The 17,902-nt window shown below is 38.2% G+C and overlaps 1 protein-coding gene across 3 annotated transcripts in view; it reads right to left on the bottom strand.

Annotated features, from left to right (window-relative positions):
* Positions 1-7,828: 7,828 nt before the first annotated feature.
* LOC108703350 (pro-neuregulin-3, membrane-bound isoform-like) overlaps positions 7,829-17,902 on the bottom strand; it is a 500,441-nt gene continuing 490,367 nt past the window's right edge. For all 3 annotated transcript variants that reach the window (XM_041571154.1, XM_041571155.1, XM_041571156.1), the window contains one exon: positions 7,829-8,948. In XM_041571154.1, the coding sequence (XP_041427088.1) occupies positions 8,438-8,948 (511 nt within the window). In that variant the 3' untranslated portion in view covers positions 7,829-8,437. The remainder of the gene's footprint in view (positions 8,949-17,902) is intronic.

Here is a 17,902-nt window from a genome sequence, read left to right as displayed (position 1 = left end):
TGAAAATTTGCAGTCCAGTTCCTTCACTGGAGAATATGGCTGGTTGAGCATTGATCAACCAGTGTTCAATATATGGGACTTCAACACCACCAATATTTTTGTGAAAACTTTTGATGATGAAGAAAGCTTGAGGAGAAGGGCAGTGAACTGGATGATGGATCGCTGAGCCATTCTCTACTACTAATCTATGTTTTGAATTTCTTTAAAAGCTGAAACCCTGGCTTCCATTCTTAAATTTTTCACTGACGCATCAAAGAGATCATCTGTGCGTTGTACCAGGAGCATGTTTATTATGCTGTGTAAAATGAAATTCTCAGAAAAAAACTGTTTAAAAACTGTTTAAAATAAATGTCAATGGTGTATGTAATTTTACGCCATGCGTAAGCCAGATTTAATGTCATTATTTTACATTGCTTCTAGTGGAAGTCTCATCAGAAAAAACCCCTAAAAATTCCATTTTTTTTGTTAAGCATGGCTGTTTGGTGTATTATGCCACTGTTTTTTTACATAACATAATAAATATACCCCTCAGAATACCCAGGGACATTTTCAAATCATCTCTTGAGACCCATCCATAGCCTGCTGTAAATGAACCTCATAGAATGGACCACACAAGCTGTAGCAACACTTGGATGGAAAGCAGTTGCTGAGGCTTCAAAAGACCTCTTAAGGGTTGAATCAACCTTATAATTCATAGGATCCTTAAAGCTTGTGACGTCTTCTACTTGGATTGTTGATTGCCGTGTTTAACTGATATCAAAAAGCATTACCAACCAGTATTCATTGATATTTCTGTATATTGATTCATCACTGTCTACAACATTTAGGAAAAATTGTCCTTTCAATTAGTGGGAATCACAGCAGAGACAGATACACTACACCGAGCACAGTAGGGACATGCGAAAAAATGTAGTGCAGTCAGTGTTAATAATGGTCTCTAATCTTCCATTATTCAGTTTTAGGTTATTGCCTGGGGAACCTAATGACCTTTTTGAATTAAATATTTCACATTTAGTATCCTCTTCCGTCGTTTAATTCTGTTATATTGGCCCAACTATTAATACTTTCAGGTTAATATTGTTTAACTTTTCTATATTATATATACATTGCATGTAATACTAGGGAGGCTGGTATTTTTTACTGTTACTCTTAGATTTAACTCTTGGACTTTACTGTTATTCTTAAGTAACAGCATATGGTTATTGCTGATCACATGGTACACACCCCGCTGGTCTGCCGTGTCTCTTTACCTCTAGATAAGCAGATCGGTGGGGAAGGGAGCTCCAGCGTGCAACCCTTTGTTCGTGTTGTGCGTCACAATATTGTGCCAAACGTGATGATTTCATCAGTGCATGTGTGTTTTTATTTACATACAATTAATTGTTGTGTATTTATTTGTTTCTATTCAGGAGTCTCTCCTCTTTGGGAACAAGATGACCCATTGGTTCATTACTCAACCACCTTCCTCTCTGCTTTTTGTGAAATCTTTGATGCTCCTGGTTGGAAGGAGAGTGCCTTTGTCCAACTATTAAGAATTTGACAGGGCTCTCTCTAAGCAGCACAATATAGTATTGATTTTTTACTGTGGCAGCTGAACTTTCTTGGAATAATGAAGCCCTGGTAGTTCCTTTTTGGAAAGGTCTCCATGAGTCCCTCAAGTATGAACTAGCTGTTGGGGCTCTCCCTTCGCTCTTTGAATATCTGGTCTCCCTGGTAATCGGAATTGACACCAGACTGAGGGAAAGACTGTCACAGAAACCCCAGGTCTGCAGAATGGTCCCTGATCCCATGTTTCCTGCAGCAACTCCTGTATCACCCTCATCCCTGCCCCCTTTGGGGAAGGAACCTATGCAACGCTTTCCCCAGAGGAGAGATCTTGTAGGAGAACTGAAGGTTTGTGTCTGTACTGCGGGTTGAGAGGCCACTTTGTAAGGACCTGTCCAAATAAACCTTATCTACAGCTGTAGGAAAACTCCAGTGCCTAAGAAAGAAGAGGGAATCTCTCCTGGGCAATGTCTTCTCTCTTCAAATTAAAATTTCTATTACATACCAGTCCAAGTGTCTTTCCTGTCAAGCCTTTGTAGATACCGGAGCAGCTGGAAACTTCATTGATCAGACTTTTGCCAAACTTTCCAGTCTGCCCTTGTCTCTGCTGAAAGTACCTCTTGTGGCACAGGCTATTGATGGCAGGGCTATTTCCACAGTTCTTATTACTCCACTCCAAAGTTTGCAAGTTGGCAGTCTACATTCTGAAGAAATCTAATTTTTGGCAATTTCATGTCCCTCTCACTGGTCATCTTAGGTCTACCCTGGCTTCAACCTCACAATCCAGTCATTGATTGGGCCTCTGGAGAACTTGCTGCGTGGATTTCTTTTTTGCATGGTTCCAGTTTCTTCTATGACAACAGTCTTTGAGTCTCTGCCAGCGTGTTACAAAGATTTTGTTGATGTATTTGAAAAGAAAAGAGCTAAAGTCCTACCTCCCGATTGTCCTATAGAGTTGTTGCCAGGCTTCGTCCCTGGAAGAACTTATCATTTGTCTTAGCTAGAGACTCAAGCAATGAATGACTATATTCAAGAAAACCTAGCTAGAGGGTTTATCCGAAAGTCAAACTCTCTGGCTGAAGCTGGGCTCTTTTTTACATTGAAGAAGGATGGTAGTTTAAGGCCCTGCATTGATTATCTGGGTCTAAACAGGATCACCTTTAATAACCAATATACTCTTCCTTTGATTCCTGAGCTTTTTGATGTACTGATGTGCCACATTGTTTACCAGGCTAGATGTAAGCGGGGCATATAACCTTATCTGGATTAGACAAGGAGACAAGTGGAAAACAACTTTTAAAACTCGTGATGGCCATTATGAGTAATTAGTGATGCCTCTGTAATGCTCCAGCAGTGTTTCAGGACTTTATCAATAACACCTTCTGTGACCTTCTTCACTCCTTTGTTGTTGTTTATCTTGATGATAATTACATTTTTCCCTCTCCCTTTTCATGTTTTCCATGTCAAACAGCATTTTAGAAAAAACAATCTTTGAATCTAAAATTCAAAAATCAGAAATTTCTTTCCTGGGGTACATTATCTCAGATGCAGGTTTTGAGATGGATCCAGCTAAAGTTTCAGCTGTCCTGGATTGGTCACCTCCTTTAAATTTAAAGGCTATTCATAGTTTTTCTGGGCTTTGCTAATTTCTATCAAAGATTCATCAAAAACCTTTCTCAAATTGATTTTGGTCTACCAAAGCCCACAAAGCTTTGAAAAACGACATCAAGTCTTTAGCTCTGTCTCCATCCTGATTAATCCAGATACCAATCTCCCTTTTATTTTAGAAGTCAATGCTTCTGATCCTGGAGTTGGAGCTGTTCTATCCCATGGCCCTCTACATCCTTGTGCTTTCTTCTCTAGAAAATTATTTTCTGCTGAAAAGAACTATGACATTGGAGAGCTTTTAGCAGTCAAATTTGCTTTGGAGGAGTGGTGCTACCTTTTGGAAGGCTCTTCTAAGCCAATTACCATTTTTACAGATCACAAGAATCTGCCAAGAGACTTTAGGGGTATGTTTACTAAAATTGGAGATACACATCTCCACAGATTTCTGGAGATTTTGACCATAGCAACCAATCAGATATTTGCTTTTGTTTTCTAACATAAAACAAAAGCAAAGTAGGCAACTGTTTAAATGTAACTGATGATTGCGTGCAAAGTCTTCATTTGGAAGATCTTTTGTCTACATGATGTCCCTTCTTCCATTGTGCCTAACTGCTGTGTCTCTACGCTTTAGCAAGATTTTTGTACGATTTTAGTAATCTAGTTAAATTTTTCCTCTATTATCATCCCCAAAGCAATGGCCAGACGGAAAGAACTAACTAATCTCTGGAGCAATTTTTACGTAGTTTCATTTGTCAAAGTCAAGTGGCTGGAACTTCTTCCTTGGGCTGAATATGCTCACAACAATCTTAAACATGACTCTCTCAACTGCTCTCCTTCTGCCCTCATTAAAGTGGATGTTCCTGCTGCTGAGTCTGTGGTGCAAAATTTCATCCTGTCTCTGTAAAATTGGATCTTCCTTCCAATATGAACATTTGAGAATCTTTTCATATTTCTCTGCTTGAGCCTGTCATCAAGACTGCCTTTTCTTCTGACCCTATGCCTCCTCTTCCAGTTCTCTTAAATGACTATCAAGAATTTGAGGTACATCACTGATTCTCATAAATTTAGGGTTAAGATACAATATCTCCTTTGTTGGAAAGGTTTTGGTCCTGATGAGAGGTCCTGGGTTGATGCCAAGGGCACTCATGCTCTGCATTTGCTTAATTTGTTCCATAGGAATTTTCCAGACAAGCCCTGGAAGCCCCTGGATAGTTCTTCTGAAGGGGGGGTACTGTAACCCACCCCGCTGGTTGATCGCCTCTCCTTACCTCTAGGCATGGTGAATGGCGGGTGCATCGCATCCCTTCGTTCATGCAGGGATGTTGCATCATGTGTTGCAATGTTGCAATGAGTGTGATGTCATCACAGTGTGTCCAGTGTGTTTTTGTTTACATACAATGAATTATTGTGTTTCTATTTGGTTCCCCTCCTTGTCAATCATGGCTAACCTATTACTGATTGGTTCCTTGTCCTTTAAATAGCTCTAACCCACTCCTACTTGCCAAAACTGCCCTATGTGTTATCAGTTATTGCCTAAGCCTGTATTCTATTTGCTATATGGTTTTTGACTTCTGCCTGTTTTATGACTGATACTTGCTGTCAGGCCCGGATTTGTGAAAAGGCCACCAAGGTCTGGGCCTAGGGCGGCAGACTTTTAGGGGACGGCATGCTGCCCAACCACTTCCACATTGGTTCAGAAGTTCTGGGGCTGCTAAGGCGATACAAAATTTTTTTGAATTTCCGGTGCGCCAATCCTTATTGCTCCTGACCTGATGATGAATATTTTTGCATGTGAAGGCAAGGAGAGAAGGGTGACGTACGTAAGGGGGCCTAAGGGCACCCGCTATGTAAATCCAGCCCTGCTTGCTGCCTGTGCTCACTTGTCATCTGGCCTTAACTATGATTTGCCTCCTCCTTGCCTGTACTGTGTTTATCCCTGAAAGTGTTCAGGTTCCCTGCCGACCCTGCCACAGAAAATTCCAGGCCCCCAAAAGGGTGTCGGTGAAGACCTGGGTTGTCACAGAAGAGTAAGCCATATCAGCGCCCCCCTGCAGTTCCTCTTTACATGTTGTTACATTGCATATACAAAGTCCAGTAATGCAGATACAAAATGTATATACATTTCAATTAATAATATAAATAATACTAGCATTTACCCTTATTTATAAATTATTTATACATTTCCTCATTACAGCAGTTAAACATTGTCAGGTCTAAAAAAACACATGAAAATGTTTATTTTTTGCATAATTGTGAATAGTTTAGCAGAATAACCATTTTAACACACAATAGTAATATTGCTGTAACTAACCTAAAGGAGTTATGCTTTTGCCTGGTCTTAGCCATGTTTATCATTAAGATTCTAGCTATCCTTAAAGGGATTCTGTCACTTTTATGATTTCTAAATTACGATGTTTACATTGCAAATAATTCATTCTACAATTTTTATTCCTGAATCAACAAGTGTATATGTTTAGCTGTAATATTGTTGACTAGGCAGCCATTTTAGGTCAATTTGCCTTGATCCTGTGCTTTCAGAAAGAGCCAGCACTTCAAAAAGGAACTGCTTTCAGATAAGTGCTATCTCATATCTTTTAGGGAGCTCTTATTTTCTGTCATATAGCTGTTATTTGGTTTCCTTCCCATGGTTCTGTTGATAGGCTGCTTTGGGGGTTATATCACTCCAACTTGTAGTGCAGCAGTAAATAGTGACTGAAGTTTATCACATGACTGAGGGCCACATGACTGAGGGCACATTGGAAACTAACATGTCTATCTGTTTGCTCTTTTGAAAAACAGATTTCAGTGCAGAATTCTGCTGGTGCAGAGACATTAACTGATGTGTTTTCCTATGACAAAAACCCTGTAATTGCTAGGCTATATGAGCAAATTATTCTGTTAGATTTTCACATTAGAGATATAGAGCTGCCTAAAAGGGGTAAATAAGGATAAAAAAGAAAGAACAAATATGTGCTAAGCTAGGCACACCATTTTCATGTGAAAGCATTAGCGCTTTTACAGTATTTTATCTGAATACCACAAGGAACAGCACAATTTCAGATGTTATATTGCTGCATTTTTAAGTGTCAAAATACATGGTTGGTAAAAATTGGAGGCCAAAAATTGTGTTTTTTTCAAAGGCTATTGAAAGCCCCTTATTAAATGCGATATAATAATGGAATGGAAAAATAAATATGAATCCTTACTTCACCCAGTGTGCTGACCTCAGGGCCTGATTTGTCTATCTTTCATATCTTTCATATCTTTTCATATCTTTCAGCATTACACACAAACATATGGTTTAATTCATAACCCCAGTACAGTTGTAAAAAAGAATTTGTTTTCTTTCTACTACACTGAGGAGAGTGATGTGCATTTTTCATAATGTCTGTACCATCTAAATCGTAATCGTATTTAATGAGGAGATCAATAAAAATCACGTCTCTATCTGTGTTTAAGCATCCAAAAATGGTACTTTGATACAGTAAAATTACTTACTCATTCCTTTTCACTCACAACATATGTGATCCCAACTGACAATCTGAAAGGTCAAGGATTTGGTAAAAGATTGAAGACTACAATTTGGCTTGCAGTTTGTAGCAATCTGTACATGTATTTTGCTGGTGAAGAAAATAATCTTGTCCATCTGCATATTGAAAGTTCCTGGCATCCAAACCTCTACAAATAACTTGAAAGTGCTAAATCTGAATATTTAAATATTTTTGACATATTCTTGTTGTTACTGATTTGAATACAAAATTTGCAGTGTGGCCATCACACTGCCGACTTTTCTGAATTTTGACCTATGAACCTACAGGGCATAACCCTTGGAAAATCAGAGCAAACAAGTTAATAAAATTACATGTTGAATATTATAATCCCCCATGGGAACTAGCCCTACATCCCATTTATTTTTGCCAAACAAAAGTTTTTCTCTGCTATTTAAAGTTAATGTTTTACATTATTAAGAAATAATAAGGTAATTTTAAGGTAATTTTTAGATTACTGTATATGTTATAAGTTTAATTTAATTGGTAATTTTAGCATAAAATATGTGTTCCCACTTTAACGCAATTACACTACAAAGTTGACAAGGCAATTTCCCAGATACTGCATTTATTGAACAATGTCTTCACACTTTGATTTTGATCAGGTAGCTAGGCAAACTTGCAGACATCTGCCAATGACCCCTTATACGTAAACGACACAGAGAATGATTCTCCAAATTGATTTTACCATTAATGCAACTAAAGGCCCAATTTACCATCTTTTTCCCTATGACCCCCCGCCCCCTCCTTACACACTATAGCTTTGTCAGGAAGAAATTGTTTTAGAATGTGGCATGCGGGGAAAACGTAGCTGCCTCAGCACTAAAACGAAATATTCCATGAACATTCATTACCCCAGTCAACCTGACTGAATGCTCAGGAGTTTGAACTGCTGAGGTTCTGAGTTCAATCACGCACTGGCCGCACTAATTTTGCATGTTCTCTTGTGTGTCGTGGGTTTCTTTCGCACTTTATAAAGCAAGTTTGTGTATGTTATAGAGACAGTAGCTTCTATTCTTCACAGGTGCAGGGACTGGTGTTAATGGCAACCATTGTAAAACATTGTGTTAAACATATCTAAATAAAAGATAATTAAATCATAAATAAACACAAATATAGGAAATTAATATCCTGATGCTTTTGCCATTTTTATCACTGAAAATATAGTGTAGTCAGCAGTGGAAATGCAGGCACGCAAGTAACACACACACATACACTAACATTATTACAGTAAAACAGAACACAGATTGTAATTATAATTGTTTCATTGGGATAGTTGTGGTATTACTTTCATTGTCAGCAAAATTATATAACAAAATACAATTATGATTTCCAAATGATAATGCATTTGGCCCTTTTATCAGAAAGATCACATACTCCAGTATCTTTAAACCACTTTACATCTGGAGGTACATTTGAAGCATTTGATGTCAATGTGTTCAAATATCCCATAACAATGAAAGGAGCTCAAAAACCATAAGCAATATATTTAAATCCCTCAATGCACAATGCACAATCCCTCAATGCACAATGAGTGAATGCTATATCCCTCCTCAAACCATTTCTTGCCCTTAAAAAAATATTTTGTTTAGAAAACACTATGATATGAGGGCGATAGACTATTTGGTTTCTTCTATGTAGATGCTCATAAATTAATGCATATAAATAATTATGTTTACTTTATATCCCCAATTTCTCTTTTGCTAGACATCAGACAGAAAAGTCAATTTCCAAAATCAGACATGAAAGGCTGAGTCCCTTTGCACTTCATTTCTTAAGACGAACTCTGGCTCCTGATCAGTTTTTGATTTGGGGCTCATGGGCAGGAACGCTGTATTTTCACTTGCACTGTCCTCAGTTTCTGTAATTGCCATTTCTAAGTCCTCAGACCTTCTTCTTGCATCAGTTAGAATTTGTATCTGTTCTTGTACAATTTCAAGCAAAATTCTCACTTCTTGTTGTTCTGGTATCAGACAGTTGTTAGGTGGAACATTCACCTTGACTAGTTCATTGGAAAAATAGTTTTTACACCTTTTGATGCCTACTGTTTCAGAAAGATTCTGTGTTTGTATGCAGGCATCATCTAGACCCATTGAGGGTATAATAGGAATGGAGTTGGCCATAGATGTTGAATAACCAATTGTGTCCTTTCGCTCCATGTCATTAAAATAAGCTTGCGTTTCTCTTGTACATGGTTGCATATTTATTGAGTTATGCTGTGGATGAATTAAATCACTGGATGAACACCTAAAAAGATAAATGGAGAACAGATTATTTGATAAAATTCTGATTATTACACAGCAAAATGATGTTTTTGTATAACATATTGGATGTGGAAAAACTAAGGAACTAAGTTGATATTTTTAGCAGAAAATCTTGTGTGACAAAAATACCAGAATATTTAATAAGATTATTTAATTTTTTTAAATATTTTAACAAATATGGAATGATTTTACTGTGTTTATTATCGTAGGTTTACTAGGTTTTCTGTGGTAGTTGAGAACTGGCATAAACGTCTAACACACAATCAATATGCTGATTAGTAACTGTGTGACATAATATATGTGTGGCAAATATATTTACAACTGCATGCAAGTACATGTGTATATTCCAAAACAATTTGCAATCCTTTTTATTTAGCAAAATGTAGATAGTAGCATACATTACCTAATTTAAAGATACCCCATCCCATAGGGAGGGAAAAACTATGCCCCTTTGTACTCATTCATTGTGCACCTGAGTCAGCACTGCCTGTCTCTCCTGTCTTTTTCTCAGTAATATAGTGCTGATGAATGCAGACAGCACTATATCATTTCAAAAAGCAAATATCCTTGCTCTTAATTCTGGAGTGTAAGAACTTGCTCTCACAGGCACTCATGCTGAGGACCAGTGAAAAGCACAAGACATAAAGGCTTGTGCCTGTTTTTTTTAACTTCCTCTGTAGCCAGCAGTTAATTTGCAGTTATAATTTTGCCTTTGAGCCTTAACAGATTTGTTGCTATGGTGATGACTGATATTACCATATTTGAGCTAGTCCTTCGCTCAAGGATGAAGCTGGAAAAGGAGATTGAATTTAATGGAGAAAAACATTCTTTGAACTACATATATGCTGCAATCTTTAACAAGTCATAAATTATTCATTTTTATACATAAGCAGATTTTTTTAAGTTTTCACCTAGGCATGAGTCAGAAGGGCAAAGTTAATAGGGGTGCTAAGAAAAGGAAATATTAAAAAAAAAAAAAACCTATAATAACATATAGTTAGTTGTACAGCTTTTGCAAAAACACTTGAAAAGATTTATAATTAAGTGCAAACTTTGCTTGCTTATTCTCTGTTTTCCATGTCCTGGTACCCCAGTAAAGCTAGTTACAGATCAAAAGCAAGTACAACCATGCTACACAGAAATCCAATGTAAAATGTAAGATTTTGCAACTGCTCTCTGTGTAATGTAATAAGCCTAGAATAAGAATAGTTCAGAAAGTTACCCATCTAAATGCATTAAGCAAAGAGAAAGAGAGAGATAACTTGTATAAACATATTTTAATGCAATTAATACCAGCTAGAATCTGATTATGTGTACTGTAAACATGCAGGTCCTGTAGTGTAGAAAATGTTTCCACCCTTGTAATTATGATATTACAGTACAAGCCTGAACACTGTCCGTCCCTGCATAAGGATGCACCTCCAAAAATAAAAGAAGCAATTAGGAGATCAAAAAGTAAAAATCATTTCTCCTGCCATTGCTTTGTCTGCATTTCCTGTTCAAACAGGAAATCATTAAAATGGCAAAATGAAAACTGTAGAAATGAACAGCAACATTCCACCTTCTCAAAAATATTTTTAAATCATTAAAAAAAGGTAATTGAATAAAACAATACTTTATCACAGGACTTTATGTTTTCATAGATGCAGTTGAAACGTGCTATACACTGAAATGCAAAAATACCACAAATTAGAGTTGTCTTAAAAAATATAAAAATATGTAAGGTAATAAATTTTCTACATTTTAGAACAATAGGAAGACCTCTATTACCTGTAATTTACCCTTGTAATTTTGATATTACAGTACAAGCCTGAACACTGCCTGTGCCTGCATAAGGATGCACTTCCTCCAGAAATAAAAGATACAATTGGGAGATCAAAAAGTAAAAATCATTTCTCCTGCCATTTCATTCATTAAAATGACAAAATGAAAACTGTAGAAATGAACAGCAACATTCCACCTTCTCAAAAATATTTTGAAATCATTAAAAAAGGTAATTGAATAAAACAATAGTTTATAACAGGACTTTATGTTTTCATAGAAGCAGTTGAAACATACCATACACGCAAAAATACCACACATTAGGGTTGTCTTCTAAAAATATGTAAGGTAATACATTTTATAAATTTTAAAACAATAGCAAGACCTCTATTACCTGTTTATAGGAACTAAAATTTTCTGTAAGGAAAATTATGCAATATACTGTAGACATGGTAATAGGGGTGCCCAAAATCCATTTGGACTGGATAAAGGCAGAAACTGGCATATAGTTAAACCCCCTATATTCAGAGAGCACTTGTACCATATAGTACCTGTGTAGATAAATGGACCTTTCCATCCATAATCAGATTTCTACCCCTATCTATTTCCTCTTTCAAAAGTCCCATTCTTCTTGCTTTGATTCTGTCTAATCAAAACTTGCTCCCTTGCTCTTATCGCCTCTTTTTCATTAATTACGGCGCTACTGTCCTTACACCAGTTTTCATTAGTATATGTAATGCTTGATAAGCTTCTGAAATGTTAGCATTTTAGTTAAAAAATATTTGAATCATGTCTATCATTTAAAATACTGCTTCTGACCCATCCTATCACTCTAACTATTACACTGCCTCATTTCTAACAAAGGTTTCTAATTAGCTCTGTTGGATCCTATGCATTCTGGCTTTTGACATGTATGCTCTACCAAGACTAATATAAAGCTGTACATTATCTCTTTTTTCTTAAACCCAGCTTTTCTATACTAGCCTGTTCATTTACAATTGATACTAGTGACCATTTCCTTTTATTTGACATAGTTGCTCCCTTGATACCAGTATCCATAGATTTCTTCCTACCTTTGTTAGTGATCCTTCTCTATCTCTTATAAAAAAAACACTCTCTCATTATCAACTCCTATTAGGGTAGGTGTCCTTAAATAGTACTGTTATAATCCTTCTTCTCATGCATAAAGGAGTATCATCAACTCTAAAAACCCTCTATTATGACTCAATGTTAAGCAATAATGACATCTTGTCATGCATGATTTCTTAGTTTTTTACCTATATGTGGACTAAGCAACTTTAAATGCAAAACATAAAGCTGTTTTGGCCTAAGTAGGGTCACAACTATTTATTTCCCACCAATAATACATGTTTGTTTCTGCCTTTTATATAAGACACTAACATTTGGCATATGATTTGGACTTTGTTTGTCATATGTTTTGTTGATTTCACTTTGTTTCAGAATGCAGATATCCAACATACTGTGGATCCAGAAAATTACAGAACAGTCCAAATCTTCTTATAGTTTTAGCAGATGATTTGGAATCATACTGAAGGACATAACACAATATACGGGCTCCATAGCTTAGACAAATTCACTGATGATTCTCTAAAATCTCAAACATAAAACTGAGAAATATGAGAACATATTTGGAATTGTGCAATATCACCAACCCAGACTGATACATAAAAGGGAGGTGCATTTGTAACTCAAAAAGGCATACCTAAGCTGGACATACATACAGTGATTCACTCGTTTGACAAGGTTGCCAGATGAGTGGATTTCTCCCCAATTTGCCCACCTTGAGGGCAATATTGGGCTGATTCAGTCATTGGACCTAAATCCCAGTGATTGGATCATAATATGGAGAATATGCACGGTCTGATAGAGGACAAACCAATGTGGTCCTTGATCCGACAGGATTTTTAAACCTGCCTGATCGACATCTGGATGACTTTTGGCCAGATAGCAATCGGGGAAGTCTGTCTGAGAGTGCCATATACTGCTCAATAAGCTGCCTACTTAATCTGTCCGAAGCTCTTTTCCCTCTGTTATTTGAACTGCTACACAAAGACCATTTGGAACAGATAACAGAAGAAGACATGTATTAAATTATTTTATAAATGTATTCATTTAAAATACCAGATACAAAATTAACAGCTCATGTTATACTTGTCTAAAAGGTAGAAAATAATTCAATAGCAAAAGTGTTTGGTGGCAGCAACCCCTAAGGTTAGGCTTGATAAAGGGCAGACGCCTGAAATATTTTTGGCACAAAGAAACACTTTACAACACTTACAGGAGTGCTGCACCGGGAATTTTCTGCATCAGCATATTCTGTGCAACATAAAGACCTACTATTGCAACAACACAATGTCTGTGAGTATAATCCATTGGCGGCTCTGTCACTTCCTCATCCCAGTCAGATGTCAACAGTTAATAAAGCACCATGTTGCAAGTTGTAAGCCTGGATGGCTTAAGCAGTTAGATGAGTCTTAGATTTTTTTTTTTGCATGTTTAACATGGACCTGTGAATTGCTGTTTTTTGCTTTTTGTGAGCCAAATGTGAGTCTGAAAACAACAGCTTTGCATTTATTTGGAGTGAGTTGGTACCATGAACATGTGCTGTTACATTTATTTTGATGTGATAAGTTCAACTCCCAGCATGGTCGCAATTGCTAAAGAATTATGGGAGGAACACTATAATAAATGCATGGCAATTTGCACCCAAAATTGTTTTTTGAATACTGCAAGTGCAGTAGTAAATAAACCTTTATGTAAATATGTTGATGACAGTGTTTTGTTTTCACAGCATGGGTTTGGCAAATCTATTCCTTTTTGACAAAATAGGAAAACAATGAATGTTATTGCATTTTACATACCCTAATTTTTAATATATGTTATACAAATGTTCAAAAAGAAACAATGAGGAGGATACAGGACAGGTGCAGGAGAAGGGGGTGAGGTTCAAAAATATATCTTAAAATATTATAGATATTTCTATCTATTCAAATGAGGCAGAGGGTGTAAGGATCGCCCATTAGCGTTCTTTTCCCCTTCGGTGCCGCATTTTGACGCATGCATGTCAAAATGTGTGTGGCGTCATGACGGACGCGTGGCAAAATGTGCTGTGGCAGCGCGCAATGTCAGCATGTGACGCGTAACTTCAGAATGCTCATTTCGGCGTGAAAATCCCCTTTTAATAGACATCAAAGACTTCCTGGCCTTGCCCATATTATAGGTTCAACTTAGTGTGTTCCTGGGTGCGTTATTACGGATTCTGACCTTGATTCCTGATCTTTACCTCAGCCTGTTATATTGGCTAAGAACCTTGCTGCCTTAACTGACCTCTGCATGGATTTGACTTCTCTAACTTCTTAACCTCTTGGATATCGTGAACTGTGTTTTGTGCCTGCTGCTTCCTCCTTGGTCTGCAAAATCCTAAGCGAAGCCTTGGAGCCCTGATAGTATAATCGGGCCATGGACCCTTCTGAGGAAGCCCAACCAGACTTTGGCAGAGCATTTCACAGGTTGGCATCCCACATGTAGGCCATGTAGGCACAGCAAACTCATTTTGGCCAAGCACTGAAAGCCATTCTTGCTAAAGTCTCAGTTGCCCTGCCGGCAACTCCTGTGTCAGTTCCAGCGGTTCCACCACCATCTGCTCCATCTCATGGCCAGGAACCATGAATTCCAGCTCCTCCTCACTACAATGGAGACCCCCCAGTCCTGTTGAGTATTCGTGAATCCATGCCTCATCCAATTCGAACTACAACCTGCACAGTATGTTTCTGAGCAAGCCAAGGTAGGGTATGTTATTACCAGTCTGGAGGGGAAGGCTTTAGAATGAACATCTCCCCTATGGGAAAATAACTCTCCATTAATTCATGATGCCAAAGCCTTTCTTCAATCTTTCCGGACAGTTTTTGATGCCCCTGGCAGGGTTGCTTCTGCTTCTTCACAGCTGCTACAGATTTGTCAAGAGAGTTGGTCTGCCAGCAAATATGCCATTGATTTCTGTACTCTAGCTTCTGAAATGAATTGGAATAATGAGGCTTACCATGCAGTATCCTACCAAGGACTATCTACTCAATTGAAAAATGACTTGGTTTCTCGTGATCTACCTGAACAACTAGAAGATCTCATTGGTTTGGTCATTAAAGTAGATACTCATCTTTGAGAGCAGAGCATCAGTCTCTTAGCATTTCTGTTTCTTCTTCTCCGACCTCTTCGGAGGAAACCATGAAAATAGGTGGAGCTTGATTTTCCGAACAGGAGAAACTGTGAAGGCGTGCTGCCGGGGTATGCCTGTACTGTGGGGGCAAAGCCCATTTTGCCTACAATTGTCTGCAAAACAGGGAAACTTCCACATCTAGGTAAGTTTGGGGAAATTCACCTGGACGGAATAGATTCCTATCCCAATCAATCCTCTCACAGATTTCTGCTTTCTGTGCAGCTTCAAGTCTTTCCAAGAACCATCCATGTTCAAGCCTTCCTTGATTCCGGTGTGGCTGGGAACTTCCTGGATCAGTCATTTGTTGTACGCCATGCCATACACCTGCAACCATTGTCTGTCCCTCTTCAGGTCTTTGATGACAGACCTCTGTCTACTGCCTTCATCTCAAAATGCTCCATGGAGTTACCCTTTATAGTTGGTGTTCTTCATAACGAAAGACTTTCTTTCCACATTATTGACTGTCCATCCACACCTGTGGTTTGGGGGCTACCCTAGCATCACCTCTATAATCCGGTCATTTATTGGTCTAAAGCACAGATTTCACATTGGAATTCCTTTTGTTGGCAGAATTGTCTCCCTCCAAACTCCCTGCAAAAGATGACAGTGGCTTCAGTAGACCTTCAATCTTCCTTCTGTCTATCAAGATTTCACTTGATCGTGTTCTGTAAAAAATCTGCGGAAACCCTTCCACGCCATTGGTTTTATGACAACCCCATTGACCCATTCCCTGGCACCATGCCTTCTCGTGGTAACACATATCCTTTTCTTCCCCCTTCTTCACACAAGAACCTAGAGTATATCCAAGGCCTTAAACAATTAAATCCTAGACAGGCTCGTTGGGCTCTCTTCTTTTCACATTTAATTTCATCATAAGATGTCATAGACTTTGTTTGCTCCTGCTTTGTTTGTGCTGCATCCAAATAAGTCATTCTTCACCTAAAGGACTGCTCCTGCCGCTACCCATACTTTCTCGATCCTGGACCCATCTAGCCATGGACTTTATTGTTGATCTACCCGCCTCCCCAGGCTATACTGTCATTTGGGTAGTAATAGACAGATTTAGTAAAATGGCTCATTTTACTCCTCTACGTAAATTACCCACTGCAATGGAACATATTTTTACCTCCATGGCTTCCCTGCTGAAATTGTTTCTGATAGAGGCCCTCAATTCATTTCCAAATTTTGGAGAATTCTATGTAGATCCCTCAATATTTCTATCTAATTTTCTTCATTTTATAATCCTCAATCTAATGGAGCCACAGAACGAGTCAATCAAGAGCTGGAACAATTTTCAAAATCTTCTCCCTTGGGCCGAATTATCTTACAATAATACACTACATCATCTAGCATTTCCCCAACATCTACTTCTCACTAATGTACCTGCAGCCAATGATCAAGTTTCCCATATGTCTGCAATCTGGCATGCTACAAACTCCAACTTGCAGAAAAGTTCTCTATCTCAGAAATGTTATGCTTATAAGAAAAGGATTTCTCCTCCTCAATACTCTATTGGGGATAGGGTCTGGCTCTCTACCAAGAAAATTCACCTTAAGGTCCCATCTCCTAAATTGGGTCCTAAATTTCCCTATAATTGAGATCATCAATCCAGTGGCTGTTCGGCTTCAGTCATCCTTGGAGATGCGGATTCCGAATGTTTTTCATGTGTCCCTTATAAAAAACCTGCAGTGCCTGGACATTCCTTTTCTTCTCTGCTCCTGTAATTGTGGATGGTCATCAGGAGTATGAGGTGGAAATGATCTTGGTCTCTCGTATTTCCGGAGGCTACCTACAGTAGTGACATGTGACATCAGCGCAATAATTTTGGAGTGAAAATCCCCTTTAAATAGACGCCAAAGACTTCCTGACCTTGCCCGATTATAGGTTCAACTTAGTGTGTTCCTGGGTGCGTTATTACTGATTCTGACCTTGATTCCTGATCTTGACCTCGGCCTGTTATATTGACTAAGAACCTTCGCTAACTTCTTAACCCCTTGGATACCGCAAACTGTGTTTTGTGCCTGCTGCTTCCTCCTTGGTCCACAAATCCTAAGCGGAGCCTTTGGGCCCTGACAGAGAGTTACTAGTGACATAGAGGTGAGTGTTTGGGGGGGGGGTTAGCTCAGCAGAATGAAAAGGGAAAGGTTAAAAAGAAGACTGTGAATAGTGTGAGGCCATGGATAGATGGAGCAGCAGAGCAAGCAAAGCAAGGAACTGTATGGTTTAATATGCTTTGTGGCAAATGCACTGGTAGAATGGCTGTAGGAAAAACCCACATTCAACCTGTACCTATAACTATGAATGTAGTTACACAGCTATACACAGGTTCATTATAGTTTCTATAATTTACATACAGAGTTTGTAACACATTCTTGTACACATTAACACTACAGTTAATTTTGCACATAGACATAGATACACACAAAGACACACACTGTCATTCACACAGACACACTCACACACACACACACAGACACACTGGCATTCACACAAATTCACACTCATCTGCCCTGGGAAATAAGCTGATTCATGATTCTTTCATTTCCCACACAGTTGAGGAGCAGGAAGCTTCTCACAGAGGGAAGGGGTGGAGATAAACTGGACTGCTGCTTCTGAGCAGTAGAATAGGGATAGTTTTATTTGAAAGGGTGATGACCATAAGATGTAGGTCTTTTATAAGCTTATTGCATGTTCTTAATGGTAATGTTAAGAATTGTGCTTATATAAAAAAAGAAGAAAACAACATATATACATATGGCAAGTGAGTATCCTTTATTTTGTACAAGTATAAGTACAGGGAGGAGCAAGGGCCCCCCTCTTGAATGTATCCGTGGATGCCCATGGCTACCTTGGGTCTATAAAAAGGAGCAGTTCTTAGCACTACCTATTCTTGAAAAAATATTATGTATGCCTCATTGACTGTCTTTGCAGATGTGCCATTA

This window comes from Xenopus laevis, chromosome 7S (assembly GCF_017654675.1).
Source record: "Xenopus laevis strain J_2021 chromosome 7S, Xenopus_laevis_v10.1, whole genome shotgun sequence".
NCBI lineage: Eukaryota > Metazoa > Chordata > Amphibia > Anura > Pipidae > Xenopus > Xenopus laevis.
The sequence above is the reverse complement of the archived record's forward strand: the minus strand, read 5'-3'. Positions and strand labels throughout refer to the sequence as shown.